This window comes from Polyodon spathula, chromosome 5 (genome assembly GCF_017654505.1).
Source record: "Polyodon spathula isolate WHYD16114869_AA chromosome 5, ASM1765450v1, whole genome shotgun sequence".
In the NCBI taxonomy this organism is placed as follows: domain Eukaryota; kingdom Metazoa; phylum Chordata; class Actinopteri; order Acipenseriformes; family Polyodontidae; genus Polyodon; species Polyodon spathula.
The window spans coordinates 22,198,610-22,224,855 of NC_054538.1; the positions used below are offsets into that span (position 1 = coordinate 22,198,610).

The window sequence follows — 26,246 nt, forward strand, 5'->3', positions numbered from 1 at the left end:
CTCATTTTTTTTCTGAGAACTGTAAGATAAATACCACAATGTCTATTTGTTTTCCTTCATTTACTCTTTCAATCAGGCATAATGTTCAATCATATCTGCAGTAAACTCCCTATATCCCAGTCATATTAAGCAAATGGATATGAAAATCTTTGTCTGGAACAAATATTCATGACCCTATTTGTTGTGTGAACTACTGTTTTTGTTCTTGATGTACTTCTTTTACATGTATTTATCATATAACATGTTCTTTAACTTGCTATGTAGAATACTATTCCCATTTGCTAGAGGATTTAAGGTTAGTGCTAGAAAAATTATTCAGCAATGTTGCATTTCATCAGAGATGGAACAAGATCATGCTATTATACCCCTTTCAAACCCATTTTGTGGCCTACTGACCAGCAGCTAAGCAACCAAGGGCTTGCATGCTGAATAGCCAATCACGTTACTGGATACGTTCATGACATTGCCGCATGTCGTCTTTAACTCGCCTCATGTAACATGAATGTTTGTTTTACTGTGCTGCCTAAAATATGTGACCAAGGTCTGTTACGTAAGTTTTTAAAAATGTTTTACCCCCAATTTTCCAGTCTTTTTTTCCCTTCCCACCGCAATTCCCCACACAACTCAGGCGAACTGAAGGTTCAGTGGGTGTCGTCTGATCCCACGACTGAGCCAGCTTCCTCTTTAACATCCAGGAACTCGAGAGCTGATGTCAGCGAGCTACTGACCTCTGGAGGACAAAGGCCAGCCCTGCAGGTGTCTGCTTTTGAGCTCACTAGGCGCCTAGCCAACAGGGTTTGCTGTAGCCACGAAAGTACCTGCCGGTTTTGCCTCCCTAACCCAAGGGAGCACCGTAGCCAATACGATGCTCCCTTTGGAATTCCAGCGTAGACCGGCGAATTTGGCCAGCCAGGACCTGAACCTGTGCTGTATGACTCGCCATGCACACCACATGGCTGTGCTTGATTTACACAGGTTTTACCTGCATATGCAGTTGTGGCTTTATGTAACCCTACTGAAAGTAATTACTCGATTCTGTCCCCCCCCCTTCAGGAATGTCACCAGAAAAGGCTGCGGACACCGCGCTCGAATACATGAAGACAAGAGTACAGGGCATTGGAGGAGTTATAGTAGTTAACAGCTCTGGTGACTGGGTAGCAAGATTTACCAGCGAAAAGATGCCTTGGGCAGCAGTAAAGAATGACCAGCTCCATTATGGATTTTACAAAGGAGAATCATTCACTTTGCCAGTTAGCAGCATTTAGTTGCCTCCTTGACAGTTAAGTGATTTTCAATAGGGGGAAAATACTGGTGCTTTTTAGAAAATAGGAACATCCCAATTTAAGTATATTTTTTAAACATAAATACTTTAAAGAGATGCACATGCATTTTAATGTCTTATTTTCAGAAGCTTGAAACAAAAAGGGCACTATTTTAATCTTGTAATCAATGGTGATATTCAGATCAGCTACATTTTAGATCAGGTGAAAAGATCTCGCTGTATTTAGCTTTGCAAAGTTGCCAAAATGTCTACTATTTCTTCCAAATTATAGTTTATAATATTTTCACTTTTTACAATGTCTGTATTGTTAAACTTGTCTTTGCAGAAGCGCTCACAGTGTTCCAGAACCTCCTGGAGTGTTTACAAGAAACATGTTACTTTTACCTTTGCTGTATTCCATGTTGTCCATATCACAGTATACTTTGGATATTTCTTATTTTTTCAATGACACGGCCATGGGTAAATTAACTAGGGAATTACTTTTTTTTTTTTTTTTTTTTTCAACTTTTCCTCAGGAACGTTTGCCAGTAGAGAGTTTTTTTTTTTCTTCTAAACATTGCATCCAGTTCATGCTCTCTCCTGCAACAATGCTGGTGCCGTGATTTCTAATGTTGCAGGAGGGAGCGTGATCGGGATATATTGCTATTCTTGGAAGACTGAAGGAGATGTTTTAAATCTCTAAAGCTAAGGTTTACAATTTTAGAAAAGCAAACTATGAAGGTATGAAACAGAGACTAACAGAAGTAGATTGGAGTAAAATAGAGAAAACACCCACAGAAGAAGGATGGTTGTTCTTCAAAAATGTGGTACTAGAGGCGCAAAACAATTATATCCCTAAAGTAGACAAATGTAAATGTAAAACTAAATTGCCAAAATGATTTAATAGATCAATTAAAAAAAATATTCAGTGAAAAAAGGCACTTTACAGAGCATTAAAAAAGGACCAAAAAGAAAGTACGCAGAAAGAGTACACGGAACTGCAAACGCAAATCAAAAAGGAAGTTAGAGGCCAAGAGAGAAATAGAAATGAACATTGCTAAGGGAGATAAAACCAATTCCAAAATGTTTTTCCAATATTACAACAGCAAGAGAACATTCAAAGAGGAGATTAAATGTTTAAGAGGTACAAATGGCAAAATCCATTAAATGATTACTTTTCACAAGTTTTTACAAAGGAAGATACTGACAACATTCCCCACATGTCATCCAGTTCCTATCCAGTTTTAAATAACTTTAGCATAACTGAGGCAGAAGTGTTAAAGGGACTAGGAGCTCTTAAAATAAACAAATCCCCTGGGCCGGATGAGATCCTCCCAGTAGTACTCAAAGAAATGAAAGAAGTAATTTACAAACCGCTAACCAAGATCATGCAGCAGTCTCTTGACACAGGGGTGGTACCGACAGACTGGAAAATTGCAAACGTAATACCGATCCACAAAAAGGGAAACAAAACTGAACCAGGTAACTACAGACCAGTAAGCCTGACTTCTATTATATGCAAACTTATGGAAACTATAATAAGATCCAAAATGGAAAATTACCTATATGGTAACAGGGTCCTGGGAGACAGTCAACATGGTTTTAGGAAAGGGAGATCGTGCCTAACTAACTTGCTTGATTTTTTTGAGGATACAACATCGATAATGGATAATTGCAAAGCATATGACATGGTTTATTTAGATTTCCAGAAAGCTTTTGACAAAGTCCCACACAAAAGATTAATTCTCAAACTGAACGCAGTTGGGATTCAAGGAAACACATGTACATGGATTAGGGAGTGGTTAACATGTAGAAAACAGAAAGTACTTATTAGAGGAAAAACCTCAGAATGGAGTGTGGTAACCAGCGGTGTACCACAGGGATCAGTATTAGGTCCTCTGCTATTCCTAATCTACATTAATGATTTAGATTCTGGTATAGTAAGCAAACTTGTTAAATTTGCAGACGACACAAAAGTAGGAGGAGTGGCAAACACTGTTGCAGCAGCAAAGGTCATTCAAAATGATCTAGACAAGATTCAGAACTGGGCAGACACATGGCAAATGACATTTAATAGAGAAAAGTGTAAGGTACTGCACACAGGAAATAAAAATGTACATTATAAATATCATATGGGAGATACTGAAATTGGAGAAGGAATCTATGAAAAAGACCTAGGAGTTTTTGTTGACTCAGAAATGTCTTCATCTAGACAATGTGGGGAAGCTATAAAAAAGGCTAACAAGATGCTCGGATACATTGTGAAAAGTGTTGAATTTAAATCAAGGGAAGTAATGTTAAAACTGTACAATGCACTAGTAAGACCTCATCTTGAATATTGTGTGCAGTTCTGGTCACCTCGCTATAAAAAAGATATTGCTGCTCTAGAAAGAGTGCAAAGAAGAGCGACCAGAATTATTCCGGGCTTAAAAGGCATGTCATATGCAGACAGGCTAAAAGAATTGAATCTGTTCAGTCTTGAACAAAGAAGACTACGTGGCGACCTAATTCAAGCATTCAAAATTCTAAAAGGTATTGACAGTGTCGACCCAAGGGACTTTTTCAGCCTGAAAAAAGAAACAAGGACCAGGGGTCACAAATGGAGTTTAGACAAAGGGGCATTCAGAACAGAAAATAGGAGGCACTTTTTTACACAGAGAATTGTGAGGGTCTGGAATCAACTCCCCAGTAATGTTGAAGCTGACACCCTGGGATCCTTCAAGAAGCTGCTTGATGAGATTTTGGGATCAATAAGCTACTAACAACCAAGCGAGCAAGATGGGCCGAATGGCCTCCTCTCGTTTGTAAGCTTTCTTATGTTCTTATGTTTTGCCCGTTTGATTTATGACCTATGATGTTTGATTAAAAATATCAAGAGCCGGCAATATGTTTAAAAAAAATAATAAAAAAAAAATACGGGAAACAGCAAATGCATTTCTTATAAACTTTGCAGGGTGTCCTATAACACTTTAAATCTAAGTAGCTCCAAATTCTTACAATTACGAAAGTGCTGGTTCCGTTGGAAAATGTTGCAACTGTATGTGTGGAGGAAAAATGCACTGTGTGTAATGTTTAAAGGAAACCCAAATGCATAAAATAGTATTGAAAAAGACCCATTCAGTGACTCATACATATTTGTAATTTAAGATGGAATAAATGCCTTTTGGACTGAAGGGAAAGGACGGCTGTAGATAATTTCTTATTTGGGTACAAAAAAATTGCATACTGTACAACATTTAAATTAAAGTTGCTTATGATTATCCAAATACAGTAGCAGATGTGGTTACTTTCTTTCTGAATATTTAAATTGTTGAAGTGTTCAAACTTTTTTTTTAGAGAACTCTGCTTATTTAATTGTGATGAAAGCACAAGTTGATTTGGTGCCCTCTGTTGTTTATAACACAGTACAGCATTGTGACATTCACTGCAGGTAAGTGCATCCAGCACTTTGCTAGTGTGTGAGTAGCAGTGAAGTCAATGCATCATCTAATGAGAAATGTACTGCACCTGTGTGATAAAGATTCCACCCTGCAGTAAAAAAACGATTAAAGGTGTAGCTAGACTACAAATATACTAGAAGTTGACTCACTAATCCATACTTTTGTCTTAAAAAGGCTAAGGTAAATTTTGTTAAAACATACTGTAGAATACCTTATAATAGCAAGCCTGAAATGAATGATATAGAAGGCTGTGTATTAAGCTCTCTAAAGTAGTACACAAGATTCCTAGTCAAGGTCAATGGGTGGAAGTACAACTGTCCAGTTGCTTGTGTAATTAGTAATATGAGTATGAGGACAATAACTGCTGGTATAAACATGTCTTCTCCACTGCAAAGGTACAGTACAGTGTTGCTGCATAGGATATGATTTTATATGCATTTTTTGTATGTAAAAAAAATTAAGTAGGCTGAATATATTTGGATATGAAACTCCAGAGAACTGGTACAGCACCAACATTCCCAGTGAACATTTACAGTAGTCCAGCTGAAAAAGAAAAAGCCTTACAGCAAATGTCAACAGTAGGCACATAACAGTAAATGAGGCCCAGCTAAATGAAATAGAAGAAAACAAAGATTTGAAAAAAAAAAAACACAAATCTACAAAATGGGCTGTTCATGTAAATGTGTAGTTTATTTTTTAACTAAGTGAAACTTAATTATTTCTTAAATACAAATGAAAGACTCCTTTGTGACCTATATAAAGCTGGATGTATACACAATAAAAGTTTTTAATGTTAAAAAGTTAATAATTCTTTCCCCAAATGACAATTAACTTTGAAATAGACATTTTAGAAGCAGTATAAACTACTTCAGGCCATGCAGTTCCCATGAAAAATACACACACATGGGTTGTGATTATGCTGAGATGAAGCCAAGGGCCTTTAACCACCTAGATGTGCTAATATTTAATTGGAAACACACAGCTCTAAGTGGTTTATTCACCCTACTATGCGACTGACCTTGTATCCTATATATACTGGTGTCATGCAAATGACACATGTGAATTAACCCCTTATGCAATAGAAGGATTTTTGGGAATCATATACGAACTACTTGCATACCACAGGCATATTTAATTGGAAACACAGCTCTAATGGTGGTTTATATATATATATCTACGTAAGTTATGATATATATATATATATATATATATAATTATATATATATACTTGTTTTAACATATGTCAAAATTTTGTTACGTTGTAACTCATGTTTTTCAAATTGTTTTTGCTTGTAACGCTGTTAAAATGATATGTATTAGAAATTCTTGGTAACTCATGATTTCAAAATTGTTTGCTTGTAACAGCTGTTGCAAAAAATGATATGTAATTTATGCTGTTTCTAGTAGATAACTGGAACATTAACCTTAAAAGATGTCTTGGAATGATCAAATAAATAGAATTATATTGTGGAAATTGCTTTTCTTGATTTAAATGTGGGTAAAAATAAAATAAAAAATAATTTATCCCATCACAGTAAACAACCCATTTTCAAACAATTTCACTATCCCCAAATGTATGCTTAATGTCCGAAACTACACATAATCATAGATTTTTTGGATTTGTCCTTTTATAGTATTATGCTCTTATAATCTAAACCAAATGAACCTCTACCAAACAAAGCACTTTAACCATTGGGATTGTTTATTTTATAGAACCCAAAACTCAGATTGCTTTCTCAAAAATGAATACATAAATAAAATGATACAGTTCCCTGCTACATGTCTTGGTTTATTTTGTGTATTTGTGTTAATCCCTGATGTTTCCTTTATCCCTAGTTGGGGATACCTCACACCATAGAAATCCCTGGAGAGAACCATCCAGATTAGAGCAACAGACTCCCTGGTTACCAGTGCCTGCCAACGCCTGGTCCAATCAGTTGAGGGAGAATGGAATGTTGTAATTTCCTGTTCTGTCGCCTGGGTGGGATACCATTGGCCTCATAATTACAGAGGGAAGTGACCAGATCTAGAAACTGTCAGGCTTGAAAAGTAGCATTTTGATTCAGGGACCTCTGCTTTGGTCAACAAAGATGCACTGTAAACTGTCATACACATTCAGGTTTTGTGCTGATTGGGTAGTACAGTTTATGTTCTTACATGCATATGTGTGTAAATACTCTGTGGTGGGGGGGGCACTGTTTTCTTATTTTAGTGACAAAAAGTTATGTCCTGTCACAGAGAGCAAAGAATTAAAATTTCCTTTGAGAATGAATTAAACCAAAGACCTGGAATTTTGCTTTTCCCCATTTTGCTAAATATTAATGGGAGAAAATGCAGTGTCCCTAAAATTATACCCTTGCAAACATATAAGTAATGCATTGCGCAATGATATTCCCAAATTTTAGTTTGCTAATAATTCACAATGGAAGATTATACCTTCAAAGTGTTTGAAATGTCATCTTGCTTGTTTTTCAGTAGGTGTTTGTGAGGGTTAATTCTGTGAATGTATTTAATATCTTGTAGATTCAAAAAAGGCCACGGCTTTGACACTGCAGACTGTTTCTTAGTTGTGTTTAAATCTAGGTGCTTATCTGCTTTTCAAACACACTTTTCTTTATTTAAGAATACTTGGCAGCCAAAGCCAGGATGTTATTCATAAAAGGGTATAATTTGTCCAGAGGATCAACCATTCATGTACATTTGCCCTCACTTAAAACCGGGCAGTTAATCTCATGATTAATTTGAATCTATTTATGCAATTGATCTAAACGGGTGCATTTGTAAATGTAGCTAAGGTTTACAGAATATCATTAAAATAAGCTAATTATCTGCCAACTTCATCAGGTTTGTACAGTTGCAGACAAACGTATTGGCACCCTACACTTACTATAAGACAATGTGCAATACAAGCATTTTCTCAATATTAGCCACTAATATGACAAAAACCAATATACAATACACAATTTCTGGTAGTTTAACAAATAATCTTTAGAAAGAAAAAAGCAATTAAGCAATTTTGAATAACCTTTAAAAAGAAGAACCTGCAGATCAATGTTTTTTTTACTCATCCTTTTGTCCATGAGGTTCCATGAGAGTCTCCAACCTACTGCTCCAAAAAAAAAAGAATCAGCCACGACCTGCCATTTAAATGTTATAGCAGAATATAATGGGTAGATTCAGGTACGGAGGTCATTAAGAAAAATCTAAGGCGAACAGGAGAAGCAGTGCTTGTGGAAACATGAAAACTACAGCTGGGGCAAGAAACAGGGACCTCTGTAACCAATGTCAAGAGAATCGAAGAAGGTTTGAAACACAACAATAACACAAAAAGCTAAAATGTGGTCCATAACGCTGTTGACAGATTTTGTCACTTTGTCCCTTCAGAATTATTCTGCCACTCCACCCTTACAATCTGTCTTACTTTTCCAGTGTTTACACCTATTGGATTCATTTTGTTAAAAAAAAGGTAACATCGTGCTTTTCCATTTATTTGCAAAAGTATACATTTTCTTTGTTTTCTGCCCTGGGTCTTACATCAATCGTGTAGCCAGTGTATTTAACCGTTATAACCAGGAAAAAAAAAAAAAAAAAAAAAAAAAACTCACTCATCGAGTTCAGTCTAGTTCAACCCTATCAAACTCAAGTCAAAAGGACACATTGCATCAGTTGCGATCAGTCAACTTGAATGTTTTTTTTTTGTTTTAACCAGTTGGCTAATTGACGAGACTCAGCATTCTCAGGACTACGATGAGCTTTTTAAGATAAAGTTACAAGTAACAGCTTGGTTCCTTAGGGGCATTTGCAAAACCCGCTGTGGCTGATTGGCTGGTTAGAGGTCAATGAGTCTGTGTGTATGTGGAGTTTTTTTTATTTTTTCCCATTGATGTGAATTGAGCGGAAATACATTGTACGCTGCTGTGTACCCGAGCCAGAAAGGGGTATGGTCTTATTCAAAGAACGTTCATAGAAAAAGTCGAGACCTACGGTGTGCAGGAGTGGGATTTACAAACAAATCCTGTTTTTTATTTATTTATTTATTTATTTTTAACTGCAAATATTGTTGGGATTGGGAGTCAAACACAGGAAGAGATAGTGTAGTGGTTTATTATGCTTGTTTTACTAGTGTTACTATGATCGGGTTGTCTTGTAAATCTCTTTAGTGGAACTGAAACGATTTCCTAAGAGAGAGAGAGGAGAGCGCGACTGCACAGAGTCCACAGCTGTCAAACAGAGGGACACGAGCAAAGTGGAAAAGACAAAGAACATGGAGAGAGATACTGGGCATTTGAAATTTGTTTTTGTTTTTTGTTTTTTTAAGCCAAATTAAAACGTGAACGCTTATCATAAATAGACTCCCTAAAAATGTCTCCACTTAATGGAAAAATGACTTTAGGGTGCGTACTACAGGGGTCAAATGATTTACCCTTCACTTGTCTTCAGTATTTAGTACATTCCGGTGAGTATAATTTTAAAGAAAACTCGATTTTATAATTCTTTACAATTCAATTTTAATGTAATTGTAATAAAATTTGGTAATCCATCGCTTAACACTCCTAGTATTATATAATAGAGTACCTCTATAATTAATATGTAATGTGATGCTTGCCATGTCAAATTGTATTTGTTCTTCACAACTGAAATTTTGGTTGAAAAACTTTGTTGTTTGTTATAGTTGTACTTGAGAGTAACGCAAGAGTACTGTAGGTAAAAAGTACAGTACTGGATAATTATACTCAATGAGAAGGGAATGGAATTATTAATATGTATAGTTAGTATAGGTAGCAAATGAATCATGGTGTAAAACTGCAAATCTGACAGTTGGTTTTCATTGTATTAAAAGTAAAGCGTTTAAAGATCTGGATAATGTTTGTTGTTTGACAGCTGTTACATTCCAAATTGAGTAAGTTTTACGAAAGTGGCAGGGGAGTATAATCCGCCTAAACATTATTTCTGACACAAATTCTATTGCATATTCAGAAAACAAAATTCCAAGACAACGAATTGCTCTTCTGAGCCAGCATGATATACGTGCAGCTGTGCAATACAGTATAGTTTGGGGGAACTTTAAATACAAGTGTTGCTTCTGTTTGAGAGCAGACTTAATTAAATTATTCATTCACCTGATTTTTTGTTTTTAAATCGTATTTATTTGTGTCATAGCTGCAATATTATTTCAGATTATACTACAATATATGGTGCAACATCTATTTTGTGATTTGTAAAAAAGATGAATTTATGCATTTTATGTGCATTGCAATCACTTTGATTACTCGGGGATACAGTACAAGATATATAAAAAACAATTTATTTAATGTGTTTGCTTTGTTTATTGACATTTATTATTATTATTATTATTATTATTATTATTATTATTATTATTATTAGTAGTAGTAGTAGTAGTAGTAGTAGTAGTAGTATTATTCATTCAGCAGAGGCTTTTATCTAAAGTGACTTACAGAGACTAGGGGTTGAGCTATGCATTACAATTGCTTCTACAGAGTCAATTACAACAGGACCTCGGTTTTATGTCTCATCCAAAGGACAGAGCACAACGTTAAGTGATTTGCTCAGGGTCACACACACACACCGAGTCAGGAACCTTCTGGTAATAAGCTCCTTTCTTTAACCACTGGACCACCAAGCTTCCACATGTTAATTAAGACGTGTGTAAATTGTCCCCAGGTCCTCATTTGGATGACGAAATCAAGACAAAGGTCCTAATCTAAGTGTGTATTCACTTAAAAAATAGTAATATTATTTATTTAAAAGTATAAATATGTGTCATGGTCATATAACATTTTAAATTGACGTTATGGCATTGACATTCAAGCTAAACTTTTCACATATAGGGATAAAAGCATCAACGTGTTGTATTCGGACTGTTTGAGGTTGTGTTTCTTGGTGTGTAAATAGTATTTTTTAGGGTTGATCCTACATCCAGTGAAGAGGTTCTAATTGGTCTCTCAGCTCATACTTTAATACATGATATTATGGTTTCTGTTTTTAAATAGATTTATGTATATTTAGGACCATATCTACAAATGATAAACTTGTGAGTTATTTACAGAATTTTATTTTCATAGTATGTTTTTATTAGTACAATAAGGTTTGACATTCCTGAAACTGTTCTAGACTGGTGTTCTGTAGTGTTGAAGAAGCCAACAAATTACTTGGGAGTTAAAGTTTTGTGAAAAAGGCCTGTAGTCTCTCCAAGTGTGTTACATTTTCGTAAAAGCCAGCTAGTTACTTTAAAACATTGAAGATATTTTGGAGGGGGAGTGCTTTGGAACTACTGTGACATGTAGTTGACCTTTAACGTTTGTCCTGTTAATCAGTGTAATAAAGCTACAGTTGACTAGTGGTATGTTTTGTTATTTTTTACTTTAGAGCGTGCTCAGCATATCATTTACAGTGCAGTAGTGGGTGCAAACCTTTCCTTCAGAAAAGGTCAAAAGGTTTGTGTCTCCTCTAATTTGCACCCCAGGGTAGCTCCTTGCTGTAAAATATTTGAATGGAAATGCTTTCCTTCCACTAGTTCTGCTGTGCGGATGTGTCTATCAGATCAGAAATGGAAAAACGTGTGATTAATTTGTGTACCATTTTTTAAAAATCTAAATTGTAATGGGAATAAAAAAAGGACAGACTACAGTTCTGAAGATTATTATGAGCTACTCATTAACCCGTTTTTACTGATGCATTCAACAGAACCTAAGTGGAGAGTTAATATTAACTGAGTTATGTAATTCATAATAATGAAAATGGTGTCTTAGTGTGTTATATATATATATATACACACACACACACACACACACACACACACATGCAGTAGTAGTGTATCCTAATAACTTTCTGAAAACTAAAGCACAATATTAATACATAATCATGTACCATCAATAAGATTGTACAATTCTCTATCATGGTTTCTGCTTTGATCATTATTTGCATAGCTTGCTAACTACTGTCCATTTTCAACCATAGGAAATCCTTCTTAAAAGAAACCTGAAGGCTGAATTTCAAATGACTGTTTTGAGGCAGTTTTTAAAAATTGTCACTTTTCTGCCTTGAATTTTATATACTGTTTTATTGTAGGGTGTTTTTTTAATTGAATATTTAAAATGTTTGTTTATGTGGATACTGGCATTTCTGTCAGTTTCCCTCTATCTGTCTACTGTGTGTGTGTGTGTGTGTGTGTGTGTGTGTGTGTGTGTGTGTGTGTGTGTGTGTGTGTGTGTGTACACTGGAAGGTCTGTATAGGGGAATGTGATAATTATGTGTACTGAAGGTGTTTTGCTCAAGTTATACAGTTAAAGACCATTCTAAAGGTGTGACATAAGGTTCTTTCTTGTTTAATCAAATATGTATTACAGTACAGCATATAGAACTGTAGAATGATGTCTGTGTCTGTTGTAGAAATTAGTTTCAGTCCTACACTATGTACAGTACTGTAAATGTGAAATGTGTTGAAACACTTTTGGTCTGACTTTTCTTGGATTCACGGTTTGCTGTCAATACACCCAGTTTATAAAACAGTGGTTTATTTGTTGTGACATTAAACAAGCCAAAACATTCCAGGGTGTAGCTCCTGTACAGGGGTAAATTATCAACAGAAACTGTTGCCAAAGTACACAAAGAATTCAATCAGGAAAGAGAGCATTATCAATGTTTTTTGAAGAGGAATACATAAGTTTAATAAAACTTTTGACCATAGCTGTATATCTGATATGTCAATTTTACCTAATACCCACAATGCATGTGTCATGGTAGGAATAAAACAATACAGTATTGTTTTTTTTCCCTTGCTTTTGTATAATCTAACTAGCGGTGGTATCAATTCAATATGCAAGCTTGACTTTATTGGACCCCTATTGGTACTTCATATGCAGTCCATACCAAACAAGGTCCTTGTTCAACCAGGTCCTGAATACTCCAGTTCTGTTAAACTTTAAAGACCCTGGTTTGAACATCGCTCTGCACTTCACATTTCATTAATAAAGGACATAGTTGGAACAAGGTTCTGGTCTGAAATGGATTGAAAGAGCCACAAGTTAGTAGAGTACCACTGCTGTACTGTAAATTAACTCTCTTCTCTATGTTGGTCTGAGAAAGTGGTTCCTATTCAAGTTTGAACTTTGCTTGACACTTGCTGTAATATCCAGCTTTACTGAGGCTTTGAGACAAATTCATAGTTCATATTTTGTGTGAACTGGGCGCTGTGGCAGGCATATAGACCAACATGGCCTGTCTTATAGATTTGTAATGATGTTTAAAAGGAAACTGATTAAAAAAATTACACATTTAATTTAATAAAGGAATTGTAGTTAATGAAAAGTAAGAAAATAAATATTAGAGTAGTTTATGCCCTTAAGTAAATAAAACTGTAAAACAACTCTATTCATTATTTGTCCTAGATTACAGTTTTACTGTATTTCTGGGGATAAAAGCTCTGTTTTTCATAGCTTTTGATAACTTTATTGGGCAGTCATAAAGCAAAGAGAACTGAGCTTATGGATTTGAGAAAGATTCACCTGAGAAAACTTCAAGTGGGCAGTTTTAATGGGAAATTAGAGTAATATATTCAGATTTGAACTCAGTTTAAGGGAAATATTTAGTAAAAGCTCCAGCTGTAATATTCACATTACTCTTTGAATAGTCTGAAAAGTAGTTGTCAACTGGAGTATTCAGGACCTGGTTGAACAAGGACCTTGTTTGGTATGGACTGCATATGAAGTACCAATAGGGGTCCAATAAAGTCAAGCTTGCATTTGAATTGATACCACCGCTAGTTAGATTATACAAAAGCAGAAGAAAAAAACGATACTGCATTCCGATACTGTATTGTTTTATTCCTACCATGACACACACATTGTGGGTATTAGGTAAAACTGACATTTTAGGATTTTAGGATTGAGACATCATTAATATACACACACTGTGTTATATATATATATATGAGAACAAAATTTTGATGTAATCAGAGAAACTACAAAATGACATCGCAAAAGCTACTGGAAGCCATAACAGCATTTTCATGTTAGATTTCGAAATGTTATATTTTAAAATTTGTCAGTTTTCCATTAAGTGTATGGAAAACTACAAAGCAAGATGTAATTCAATATGTTAAAGTAACTTATTTAAAACGTTTTATTTGACTTTATGAAGCAAAATGTTTAGCCGTAGCCCTATGTTTATACTCTTTGTATAAACTACATTTGATTTAGACAAGATGTGACACTGCATTTACTGTATATGCAAGAAAGTGTTTGACCTCTGATTTGAAGAAAAACACCCCTCCCCCATTTATTTTACAGTGCTGTACGGTTGCCAAGTGTTAAGAATTCCCGGAATGCAGAATTGCACTGTTCTGATAAAGTTTGCTTTGTTCCCTCAGTGACTTGACCTACTGAGAAAATATACTGGTCCCTGTGAATGTTAATAGCAGAGAGCCAGTAGTGTGAAATGTAGTGCCATATAGCTTTTTTTCACCTGCGGACTACATGAGTTAGTTTATTCAGCAGAACAAGTACAGACCTGACTGGAAAACTGTGACCTGACTGGAAAACCGTGGCCAGGGCTTAATACATTATTAGAAAAATGTATGTATTTTAATAAGGTCTTGTTTATGGTAAGACAAACACTGTTGAATCAACATGCCATGTTTTATTGAGACAACACAAATATCCTGAGTGGGTGTAAACATCTCAGTGCAGTTTATAAAAAGCGATAATAAGATTATGTCAGAGCTTTCCAGAGTGGATGCTACACCAAGGTAGCAAATGGCTGTATAATTATGTTGCCCTAGAACCTGCTTTAAAACCATTACCCTCCTCTCCACAAATGAAAAGGTAGCATTGTCTGTCGTGGCTAATGAAATCCAAGAGCAATGCTACAGTACTGCTCCCTGTGTGTTGGGGCCCGGGCGATGTAAATCATGTGATCGCCTAAATGGAACAGAATGCATTACTGTAGTGATTCCTTGAAATTCATTCCTCAGGAGTGCAATTAAACCATGAGAGCTTGTAAAAGCTTATGCGTGTTCATTTAATGTGGCCTGTTCTGTTCAGAATATAATACCACAGAATATATGACATCAGTTACTAACCTGGAATGGACTTTGGCAATCTTTCTTACAGTACTTCTTACTGTTGGTGATAAACTGCAATATAAAATGACAATTTAGACATGGTTGACAAAGGTTTTTAGGGCTACAGCAACATATTTAGCACATAAACCTTAATTAAGTACTTTGCAACTTACAGTGCGTTACATTTAGAGAACCAGCTTGTGGCCATTTACCAAATATGTGAATCATTTCAAATGTTCTTCTTTTAGGAAAAGCTAATGCGTGTGAATAATGCCAGGCTTTTGTATGTATGTGAAGGCGGCTCCTGGTCGCAGCTGAGGTTTGTGTACACAATACCTCAAACAAATTTAGAGCAGCACATGCTTTACACTTGGTCCTTTGAATGTAACCTTCAAATGTGTTAGTTCCAGGCTTGATTTTATCACTAGGAAAGCCTCATTTGGACTTTTTGAACACAGTTGAAATGGTTTCTAGGAAGATTTTGTGCATAATGTACAGTACATAATACTGTGAAAAAACACAGCCACTACTGTTCTGTTTGCTTTCATTCAGTCACTACTTCTGCCCTAATTAAAACTGGATTTGCCACTTTCTAAATGAACAAGCTATTCAAGTGCACTGTGTAAAGTCTTTTGAACAACAGGTTGTTTTGTTTTTTAGCTACAGTACTAAATGATTTGGGGAGTTTGGGTTTGATCATACCAAAGAATTATCAATGCTCAAGCATTACATTTTGGGAAGACAGCCCTCAGTTGAGAGAAAAGCAACAAAATAAAAAAGGGATAGCATCTATGTCAAAAACTGCAAGTGTCTAGAGATTTTGACACACATGTGGGGTGGTGCTTTATTCAAACCCTGCCACCTTTACCATGACCTCTACTAGTCCTCTAAATATTCTTCACTTCAAGCTAAAGCAATATACTTCTCAAACTAAGAGGATGTACAAGATGATGGCTTGCCAGGGAAGTGCACTTCCGGTCGGGCTGGGTGCAGGTGCACACAGGAGTGAAGGAGAACTGTCTGACAGTGTGGGCAGCTGTAAACATCCTCGACTGGAAGCTGTGGTATAGAAGATGTGGCTTTCAGTCGGATGTTTGCAGCTGCCAACTGCCATTGACTTCTTAATGCCACTTCTCTCATATTAAAACCACTGATTGAGGATTATAACAGAGAAGAGAGCTAATTCTGGACTTACCTTAGACATTCGAGGAACATCACCAGCCTCCTCTTAATAGTACAGTCATTAAAAAAAATAAATAAATAAATAAATAAATCCTGTATGTGACAAAGCTCGCAGTAATATGCAACTTAGCAGACTAGACTAAGCCAAGAGAACAACTGGGACTATTAAGAGTTCAGCCATTGCATGCCGTTGTTGCAGGATGATGCAATGTTGCTCAATGTCATATTCACTGTGTAACAATTTATTTTTATTTTTTTTTGTTCCTGGGTAGTAAGTATTATTTTCTAACTGCTTATGCCTCAAAAGTATAGAAAATGGCTATTATTCCCCACAAACTTTGCTTTCGTGACCAGGACAATGATATTGCAAAATATCACTATTTCCAATGGGAAAACGGGCAAATGTGTGTCTTTTCGTTCACATAAAGTCAGAAAAAAACAATATATGAATCCAAATTAACATGTATTTATACTAAAGTAATACAAAAATGACTACAAAAGATTTAGAAGTGAGTATTTTTTCGAGATTTACGATTATACTGTAAATACATTACATTAGTACAGTAAATACAGTATAATCGTAAATCTCGAAAAACTACTCACTTCTAAATCTTTTGTAGTCATTTTTGTATTACTTTAGTATAAATACATGTTAATTTGGATTCATATGTTGTTTTTTTCTGACTTTATGTGAACGAAAAGACACACATTTGCCCGTTTTCCCATTGGAAATAGTGATATTTTGCAATATCATTGTCCTGGTCACGAAAGCAAAGTTTGTGGGGAATAATAGCCATTTTCTATACTTTTGAGGCATAAGCAATTAGGAAATAACACTTACTACCCAGGAACAAAAATTGTGTTACATAGTGTTATATTTATAAATATAAAGGGACACAGTACAGTATGTTTGTGTAGTTATATATTTGGTATATAGCACTATGATGTTTTTCCTAGGGTAGTGTACCTGAGTGTCGGCTATTGATACTTGAAGCTCTCATCAGCCCTGCACTGAATCCTGGGTTTTGAAAATTCCCTTATTTGCTGTAGGTATATTGTTGAAATTACCAGGTGCCAGTAGTTTGAACAGTCAGGCTGCTGGTAAATTTGCTCTGAATTTATTGCATTACCACAGTACGAATAAGTTGTAACTAATAGGAGTGGTTCATGGAGCTATAAGGGAGGAACCATTCATTTTATACCTAATTCCTAATTATTTTATATAATACAGTTCATTAAAGGTAGCCCTCTTGTCTATAAGCTTTGAAGAGTCTAAAAACCTTTTAAGGTTTTGTTTGAGTTACACTCAATCTTGAATAAAGGCATCTGCCAAATAAACTAATCTTCATGTATCCTGTTGAAGTGTTGTCATTACACTTGTACTGTACATGTTGTTTGTAAAAATCTTATGGGACTGAAATCCTAGCATTAGTGAACGATTGCAATTGTTAGATGTACTAGGTATCCCCTCTTAATCAAAATCAACAAACCTTAGGCCAGATTCTCAAATCTATTTACTGCAAAGCGCCATTACAGTAGCATAATATTTTTACAAAGTAATAACACACCCAATAAAGTTACTATGCCAGGAAAAAACAACTCAAGACATTTGATGCTGGAGCTTGTGAGTAGCCTTGAACAGTTTGTTATTTGTTTTAGAATTGTAAACAGTGTTTTTTTGGGGGGTTTTTTGGGTTTTTTTCCTATTTGACAAGTAATGCTAATGACAATTTGGAGTAAATCGCTTTGGGAATCCAGCCCTATGTATCAAGACTAGGAATAAATGTCTAAGAATGTAAGGGCCAATGGGTACATGTGGCCCAAAATGTCTTTTGGTTTTCTTTTAGATACAAGTGGTGCAGATTTTTCACTGGTACATAAGCTTTGTCTACTGGCATTGCCCCATGGTGTGTTAACACTTCTTGATTCCCCCATTACGATCCTGTGGACTTGTTTTGTTTCTTTGGAAATTTAATATAAAAAAGGTGAATGTCAGCGTCTAGTGAAAGGTTTTATAAATGCATACAGTTCTAAGAACTGCTAACATTAAGAACATAGAAAACAAATAACACTGGAGGGCAGGATTTTCTTTAGTTGGCCTTCTGTTTGGTTTGTTGAAAATGTTAAAACACCTGGGGTGGTAACTTCAAAAAGGGTAATGTTAGAATGTGCTCGCTTTAGCCATGAAAATGTCAACCCAGGCACACTTGACCTGGCATTCCTTCCAGCTTTGCATGGTCAGGGTGGCTTTCCTTGATGATTCCCCAAGGCCTCTTCAGCTATTTCAATACAGCAGAGAATCTGAACTTTTGCTTTCATTTTATTACAGGTGTTGCTCTATTTCTACTTTAATACTTGTGGCACACAGATTATAGCCCTAGAGGAAGATTGTACATACTCTATGTTAAATGAAAGAAATGTCTTAACCTGTATTAATAGATCATTTTACTGTATTCACGTATAGATGCTGTATGATAACAGTGTGAAGACAAAGGATGTATGTATATTTTTATGTTCAACTGACCCCAAATAGCCTAATCCATAGGAAGATAGTGGTGTTATTTTTAGTATTTTCTTATTCCAAAGTTTTTAGTTTGATCTGTTTTCTGTCTCTGCTGTCCTGCACATAAGCAGTTGGAAGATCAAATTAATACATTGATTTTTTGGTCAGTCAGTTAGGTTTAGGTTTCTTAGGCAAGCTAAAAGAAAGATCAATCAGCATAAGAAATACAAAAAAAAAAAAAAAAAAAAAAAAGATAGATACCGGACTAAATGATGAACAAAAAAAAAAAATCTATTAAAATTAAACTTAAAACTTACTTTTTAAAAGTAGCCAATAACAATAAAAAATAAAAAATAAAAAAAAAAATTTTTTTAAAAAAAAAAATAAAAAAAGAAAAAATAAAAAAAAAAAAAAAAAAAATGAAATAAAAAAAAAAAATCATTGTATAAACACACTGTATCAATTTAGCTGGGGTTGTGTTTTTTTGCTAATACTTTCTTATATTATACTTCAATGTAGTGGTTTTGGAGCATCACGTTTATAGAGAACATTGACTCACCCGCATCATGAGTTAATTCACTAAAGTTACATTAGAGGGCTGTCTAGTAAATGTCAGTTTTGATACTTACACTATAGTAGACATATCTGGTGAAAGCTGAATTTGTGGCTTCAAGTGCTTGTGTAATCTTATATGGACACTTGGCAACTCCTTTTAAGGCGGCATGGAAATTAAGAGCTTGATTGGGCACATATGTGTGGGAGTGAACTCTATCTCACTGATGGTTTGCAAATGCAGCACTTCAGAGTTGCATTGTGCTGAACTCTGGGGGAGAGCAAGCAGATACTCAAGTCCTCCTGCCTTAGCCCAGATTATTGATTCAAATGTCAGTCAAGCTTTTGGGTTTCCATGTAATTTACAAACTCGATCTCGCGTGCAAAAATGTTAATGCTCACTGTGGCCGGAAAGGAATGTTTTTTTAAATGTTCTATTATTATTATTATTATTATTATTATTATTATTATTATTATTATTATTATTAATAAAGCCCATCAGAAAATGCACAACCACAATAAAAAGTACATTTTCATAATAAATTTGACCTAATGGGTACCATTTTTTTTTCTCCCCTTCTAAAATTACTACTTATTTGTATTATTTGTTTCCCACAGATGTTTGTGCTGAACTATAGGTTTCAGGCTGTTATTGTGCTGGAAGGAACAGGATTCAAGCAAAGGCTTGTATGTACTGCAGAAGTGTGAGGTGGCCTTCCAGGTTTTATTCAGCCCTGAGGCCTTGTGTTTTATGTTCTAAAAATGCTTTTCATAACTTTTTCTTTACAAGGATTTTTTGTTTTGTTTTCCAAAATAGGCCAATATCTCTGAGCTAAAAAGGAGTATTGTCAGAAATCTAGCCTAATTAGTTTGTGTGTTGTTTTGTTTTGCTTTGTTTTGTGTTGGCTCCCATGTATCAAGTATCAAGAGGCACTATCCCAGACTATCACTTTAGTGCTGTGGCTGCTCTGCAAACCAAGAATGTGGACTGACTCTGTGTCTCTGTTTGCTCAGGGGATTACTCAGGAGACTCTCTTCCAACAGAGGAAATAATCTGTTGATTGTAAAAGCTCTCATTCAAAGTTGTTAACAGTCACAGCGAAAACTACATCCTTTGCATAAATCGGTAGAGAGATATTTGGGCTTTTTCCTCACTATAAATGGTATTTATCAATGGGAGATGGTTTCAGGTACTTATAAAGGTACATTCTTGCAAAACATTGACACTAGAGGTTAATTGCATATTTGCTTGCTTTGAAGTGTTGGACAAAAATGTGACTGTGAAACTTTCTGTTGGACATTTGCTTTTTACATGAAAAGGTTTAATAACTTGGGAGATCCTGCCAATTGACTCACTATCATGTACACAAAAAGGTCTGTCCACAATGTGTGTAATACTGCAGTTTGTAATACTGCAGTTTTAAGATATTACTGTAAGCCTAATAATCCACTATTGGATTTTATCATTCTTAAAACAAATGCATACAGTTTCTGTTTATATTCTAAAATGATTCTGACAGAATGCTATAAAAATACAAATGCACACATTTTTTCTCTCTTTTGCTTCTAGATTTTGAGTAGTTAAAGTTCAGTTTCTCCTGCTCCTTATGTAACATCACTTCAAAGAAAGACCCTGTTGTGCTAATAAAGGTTGACTTATCTTTCACTGGAAAATGCACCTTGCAGTCTTCTTCACAGAAAGCTAGAACAGAGAAGCTTTATCTGAAAGAATGGGGGAAAAAGACACGCTGCTGACATGGCTCCCCGTTTTGAATCCAGGCTTGTAAATAATATGAAGGAACTGTTAACTTGCCAACACAGATCAACGCTGCGGTGTAAGGCTAGGCTAGGGTAGGCAGCATGTGTTGAAAATCCTGACTGGCAGCAGCTAGTAAAGGGGCTTGAATAGAGAACCCATCAATAAGCCTCTAATAAATACAGTCTGCACTCGGATATACAACACTCAGATACACGTCAGTCGCGTTTTACCGCCCATGTTTTAAGAAACAAATGAATTCCCATTACCAGACACCAGTTTTCTGATGCAAACCCCTCTCCTCTTCAGTGTTACATTTTATTTGATTATCTGCCACAGCCTGTGTTTTTTTTTTTCTCGCATGTCTGTTTTTATTGTGCAGTTAACAGTTAATCATTAAACAGGTTTAGATACTGTGATGTATTTATTTTTAATCTGTGATCTTTAGTTGCTTTTGTGCATTTTAATTTGCAAGTGAACTGTGACATTAGGGCCTTATCGAGCACTATATTCTGCAATTGTGAATACTGACTTTGGATACTGTTTTAATTCAGGAAACTGTTTTTTTTTTTTTTTTTTTTTTTTAATCTTTTGCTAAATTGTTTTACGCAGCTCTGTGCATGGTTAACATTTTGAATTTTACTTAATGGGGAATTTTATACTGCTACAATACGTACCAGATTTAAAAGTAGTTATTGTATTACAGTCGTCTCTTTTGGCAAGTGATATTTTCAGAATCATAGTGTTCTGAATTAAAATGCTTCTGTTGAAAATATAGAACTGTAACAACATAACCAACACAGTACATCTAATTGAAAGCCTACTAGTTTTAAACAGTCCTTTCAGCTATGTATTTTTGACTTTGTATCTTTGTGTTCCCTGAAAAATGGATAAGGGCTGGAATGGGCCAAAATGAAATAAACGGATATGTATTACACCAATTTAACCATTAATGATGTCATCATTTTATAGGATTGGATATGTGAGTGCCGACTTTAGTCACATTTTTTCCATTTTATATTAATATTGTTTATATCGGAAAGTGTTTTGTGTATACAGTCGCTCAGAATATATTTAGGCAGTAAACCTTTTAGTTTCAGCAACTCTCTCTCTCTCTCTCTCTCTCTCTCTCTCTCTCTATATATATATATATATATATATATATATATATATATATATATATATATATATATATATATACCTATGGCCAAACATTTTCATCACCCTATAGAATTAACAAATGTTATCTCATATAGTGTTGAATGAAACCTGCTGAATAATGTTACGTTACCATATTGAATTACAAATCTCTTTGTAGTTTTCCATATACAGTATACTAAAAAAAAACTGAAAAAATTTAAAATTGTGACATGTCGAAATCTACAATTCTAGGTGTTCAAAACTTGTGGCCATAGCTGTATATGTAGGGTCATCATTGTATAATATTACCTTAGGTAAGTTCAGTGCTAATCTATATGTGCAATACTAAATCTCAAAACCTCAGTTTTATCCAGACTGTTTGCATACTGTATTATTTTTTGAGGTACATGTGTGCACCAGGATATAAAAAATCTGTGATGCAGGGGGACATGTGGGATGTTTCAGAAATGGACAATTCCGAGTGACATGCAGTGTAAACATCCTACACTCTTAGCTTTGGCAAGTGAAGAGGCTAGGAGGAGGGTGTTTGCGCTGTTTGCCTCGGAAAAGCAGCGAATAAGAAAATGGGCTGGTGTCGTTGGCTCTTTCATAAATTGTGTTTGTATTCTGATATTTATTTTCCTCACATTTCCATTGGAAATTAGTATACAGTAGCAAATATAAACATAAAGCAGTTGTGAATATATGCTTGTCCAACTTGTTCAGCATTAAATCTAATCTAAAAGTTTTCTATAAGACACTAAACATTGTAAGTTGTGACGGCTGTAGGAAATGGGAGCTATGTAGCTTTGATAGGCTGTACAGTGTTTGGCGTCGAATTGTGTCCCAGTCACTGCAGTACTTCCATATGTCAAAAGCTTGGTCATAAAAAACTGTTGTTGTCTTGGTGATCAAGAGATCCTTTAACAGAAAGTTTTAGTGATTTTTATCACTTGAATAAATACCACAGAATATTCACTAACAGACAGTAGGAATCTAGTTAAAGACACTCAATGCACAGCATGTGAGAGTTTCGAGTGTGGACCTCTTTCGCCATAATGAAAAAGGAAACCTTAATCAGAAACTCCCAGACCCCAGACAGGCTGCTCCAGGCCTTCCTCTTCCTGCCCTATTGACAGATGACCCAACTGAGTTACACACTTGACCTTGCCACTTAATTGACCTCTCCCACACCAGGACTTTTAATTTCCTATGTCCTGAAAAAGTATTTTGCTTTGCATAATTGCAATTCTGTTTACTACAAGTGTGGGGTATTTACATTGAGTTAACTCCTTTTTTAACTGTACCCTAAGTCCAGGATGACTAATTAAATTGGTTCTTATAGCATAAAAGCGGTGTGCAGTTTTGGTGTAGAGGTATCTTTTCGTGAATTGAACATTAAGTGGTTTGGATGGGTATATACTGCTTCTGGTTCTCAGTGTCTTCTATGGACTTTCTAGCTACCATATATGATTGTGCTTCTCTAAGCACTTTCAAGCACACAGACACTGAATCATTGAGTACACTGGTTTTAAAGAGTCAGTATGTTGACATCGCTGTAACTGCTATGCTCAGGTGCTCTTTTTTCAATTTCTTGAAATGCTTGGAAAAACAATCATTCCTGCTGAAAAGACGAACTAGCATTGAGTCTTTTAAAAATAGTAGTCAGAAAAATGAAGAGAAGCGACCAGAAATCGATTGTACTTTTGGATTTCGACAGTCAGGGCTCCCGCATATTGACTGGGGGCTGACTTTTATTTAGGGGATACAGAAAGTGAGAAGGAGAGAAAAACATGATGTGAGTGAGACTGTAAGCAAGACTGAACAACTGCCCTATCTCTTTTGTTCTGTACCTTCACATGTACTCTCCCAATAAAGCCCTTTGAACACACTTATTGTGTATCGACAATTAACACACAAGCCTTACACAATCTTCTCAAAGCCAAAGGAATTAGTTATCATAAGCCACCTCAAAAGAACAGATACCCATTGTTTCTGTTGGGGTTGCGTAATTTAGCAGTAATTGTTTGGTAACGGAACATCAAATATCAGAACGGGTTGAACTCTCTTGTACTGCCAGTCATGGCAGTTTAAAATATGTACATTATCTGCTCAGTTATTATTCTTGAGGTAAAAATACACTTCCTTCAGGTGTACAGTAAGTTGTCAAGGAGATTATGTGTAATTACTTGTCCACACTTGAGCAGAGTGCTTTTTAAGCCCATAGCTCTATGAGAACTGTAAAACTAATGGGGTTGTTCATGGGATATGGGCAATTAAAAAAATGGATGCATTGCCAAGCACAACACAGTTAATACTATGTATTATAGCATGATGCAGGGAATGTTGAAAAAACTCTGCAAGCCACAGGGTGTCGCTATGAATGGAGCCCCTAAGGCAAAGGCATGTTTTAACTTTGACAGAATTATCAAATTTGTTTTGTTTTTCTTTTAACAGATGATGAGTCCCTTGGACATTCTGGAGTGGCTCTTGGCTTTCAATCAAAAACACCCAATGGAGTTCTTGTCATTATTTTCTTTATTTATTTTCTTAGTTCATATGTAGGCATAGTTTAATAATGCATACTGTACATATTATCCTGTAGACATGGTATGCATGGTATATTTTGATAGATGCATTGTTTCTTTTTCATGTGTGAAAATAAAGGCATGTTAAAATGTGGCTTTAAACTTTTCTCCTGTATAAACCTAAGACCAGAGGTAAGCTCTATGTCAGAATGATGGGTTAGTATTTACTGTCCACGTGCTATTTTGAAGCTAGTGCAAAAGCAAAACTACATTTTTAAATTTAAAACAGCTCAGGAAGAAACTAGTAATGTTCTATTTTTTATTTTTATTTTATTCTTTTCTATTTTTTACAGTAAGAGTTGTTTTATTTATTTATTACAAAGTTTAGGTCTATTGTAGGGTACCAATTAATACAAAAAAGTAGCTAAGTCACAATAGCGATAAAGCTATCAGATGTATGAAGCCTTAACAATAACTACTGTAAAAGGTGATGCACTTTACAAGCAAACACTTGCAAAATAGTGTCAGGAACTGAAACTAAGGTTCAAGACCGGAACTTCTGAGGCTCTTATCACTGAGGGAACTGTTCTATGTTGGTTTATATCAAATGGCAGAAGTCTTTGCAATCTGAGTTTCAGGAAGTGACCCATGACAAAGGGGGAGGGGCAAACCTGGCCATCCAGTTCTGGATCTGCTTCTGATATATGCAAGTTTCACATGAAATTCAGTTGGCAAGAAACAACTAGGGGTGTCAGCTTTAACCTTTCGAAATCCTACCTGCAAACATCCCTTGTGTTGGACTTCCTTACAATATTTTAACAAATCCCTGAAATCCAGACAGGTACCTCATTCTGAGAGGTGGCTCAGGTGTTAAATGGTCACATTGTTTCTTTTTCATAGGGTTTCCATTCTGCAAAACTCAATCAGTATTGCTTTCTGAGTGACTCTGTTATAAAATACAAGCATGTCTATAGACAGAGTTTGGGTGCTAATAATATATTAATAAGGAATTCAGACTTCACAGACAGGGCTTGAATGGATTCGGTTTTTCAAGCTATTCTAAGTCCTGTGTTCAATATCACTTGTGTGTGTGTTTAGCAGCAATGCCATCTAGTGTTTGTACCTGTAAGTGAGAGTATAACGTTGATATTAGTTGCCATTTTTAACTTGACAACGTTTATTTGTTGTAAGTTGTGCCAAGTACAATAAAGGTCACTGTATCTTTAAAAATGAACTGTTATATTTAGACCTAACAGATATGGGATCGTGGCATGCTGAATGGGGTCTGCATTATGAACGAGTTGTTCTAGAGGGATATAGGAGGAGGCTTATTAACTACTTGTTTGATGCTATGTGCCCACTAGCATGCCTCTTTAGAAAATTGGCAAATCTTGATAGGCTGTTTGTAGTTGTTCTGCTCCCTCAGCTTTATAGTGCTGAGACATCACTTATACTACCACAACACATGATCATTCTAATTTGCGTCTGTAATCGGTTCGTTTGTATTTGGCATTTTTTAAATACCAAAGCCAAATCACTTTTTTTTACTAAGATAGTGTTTGTATGTCTGACTTGTTTAATTTTCCTCATGTACCCTTTGCATGTGTTCTTAGCATTTCTGTGTTCATTTTGGAGTGCCTGCCTAGCATCTTGCCATGTGTACCAAGTGTTAATTCACTGTAAATTCGCATCTTTTGTTCAATTAGAAGGGTAGCAGTGATGACTAAATACAATTTTAGTGGAAAGAACAGTCAAAACAACAAGAGATACCTTAATGACATTTCTGATTATATTGTGAGGGGG

At 35.4% G+C, this 26,246-nt stretch overlaps 1 protein-coding gene across 4 annotated transcripts in view; it reads left to right on the plus strand.

The window, feature by feature from the left end:
• Positions 1 to 24,462, plus strand: part of asrgl1 (asparaginase and isoaspartyl peptidase 1) — a 30,804-nt gene extending 6,342 nt beyond the window's left edge. For 2 of the 4 annotated variants that reach the window (XM_041250095.1, XM_041250096.1), the window contains exon 7: positions 1,054 to 2,032. In XM_041250095.1, coding sequence (XP_041106029.1) covers positions 1,054 to 1,265 — 212 coding nt within the window. In that variant the 3' untranslated portion in view covers positions 1,266 to 2,032. The other 2 variants (XR_005950315.1, XR_005950314.1) reach the window with 2 other exon arrangements.
• Positions 24,463 to 26,246: the final 1,784 nt, after the last annotated feature.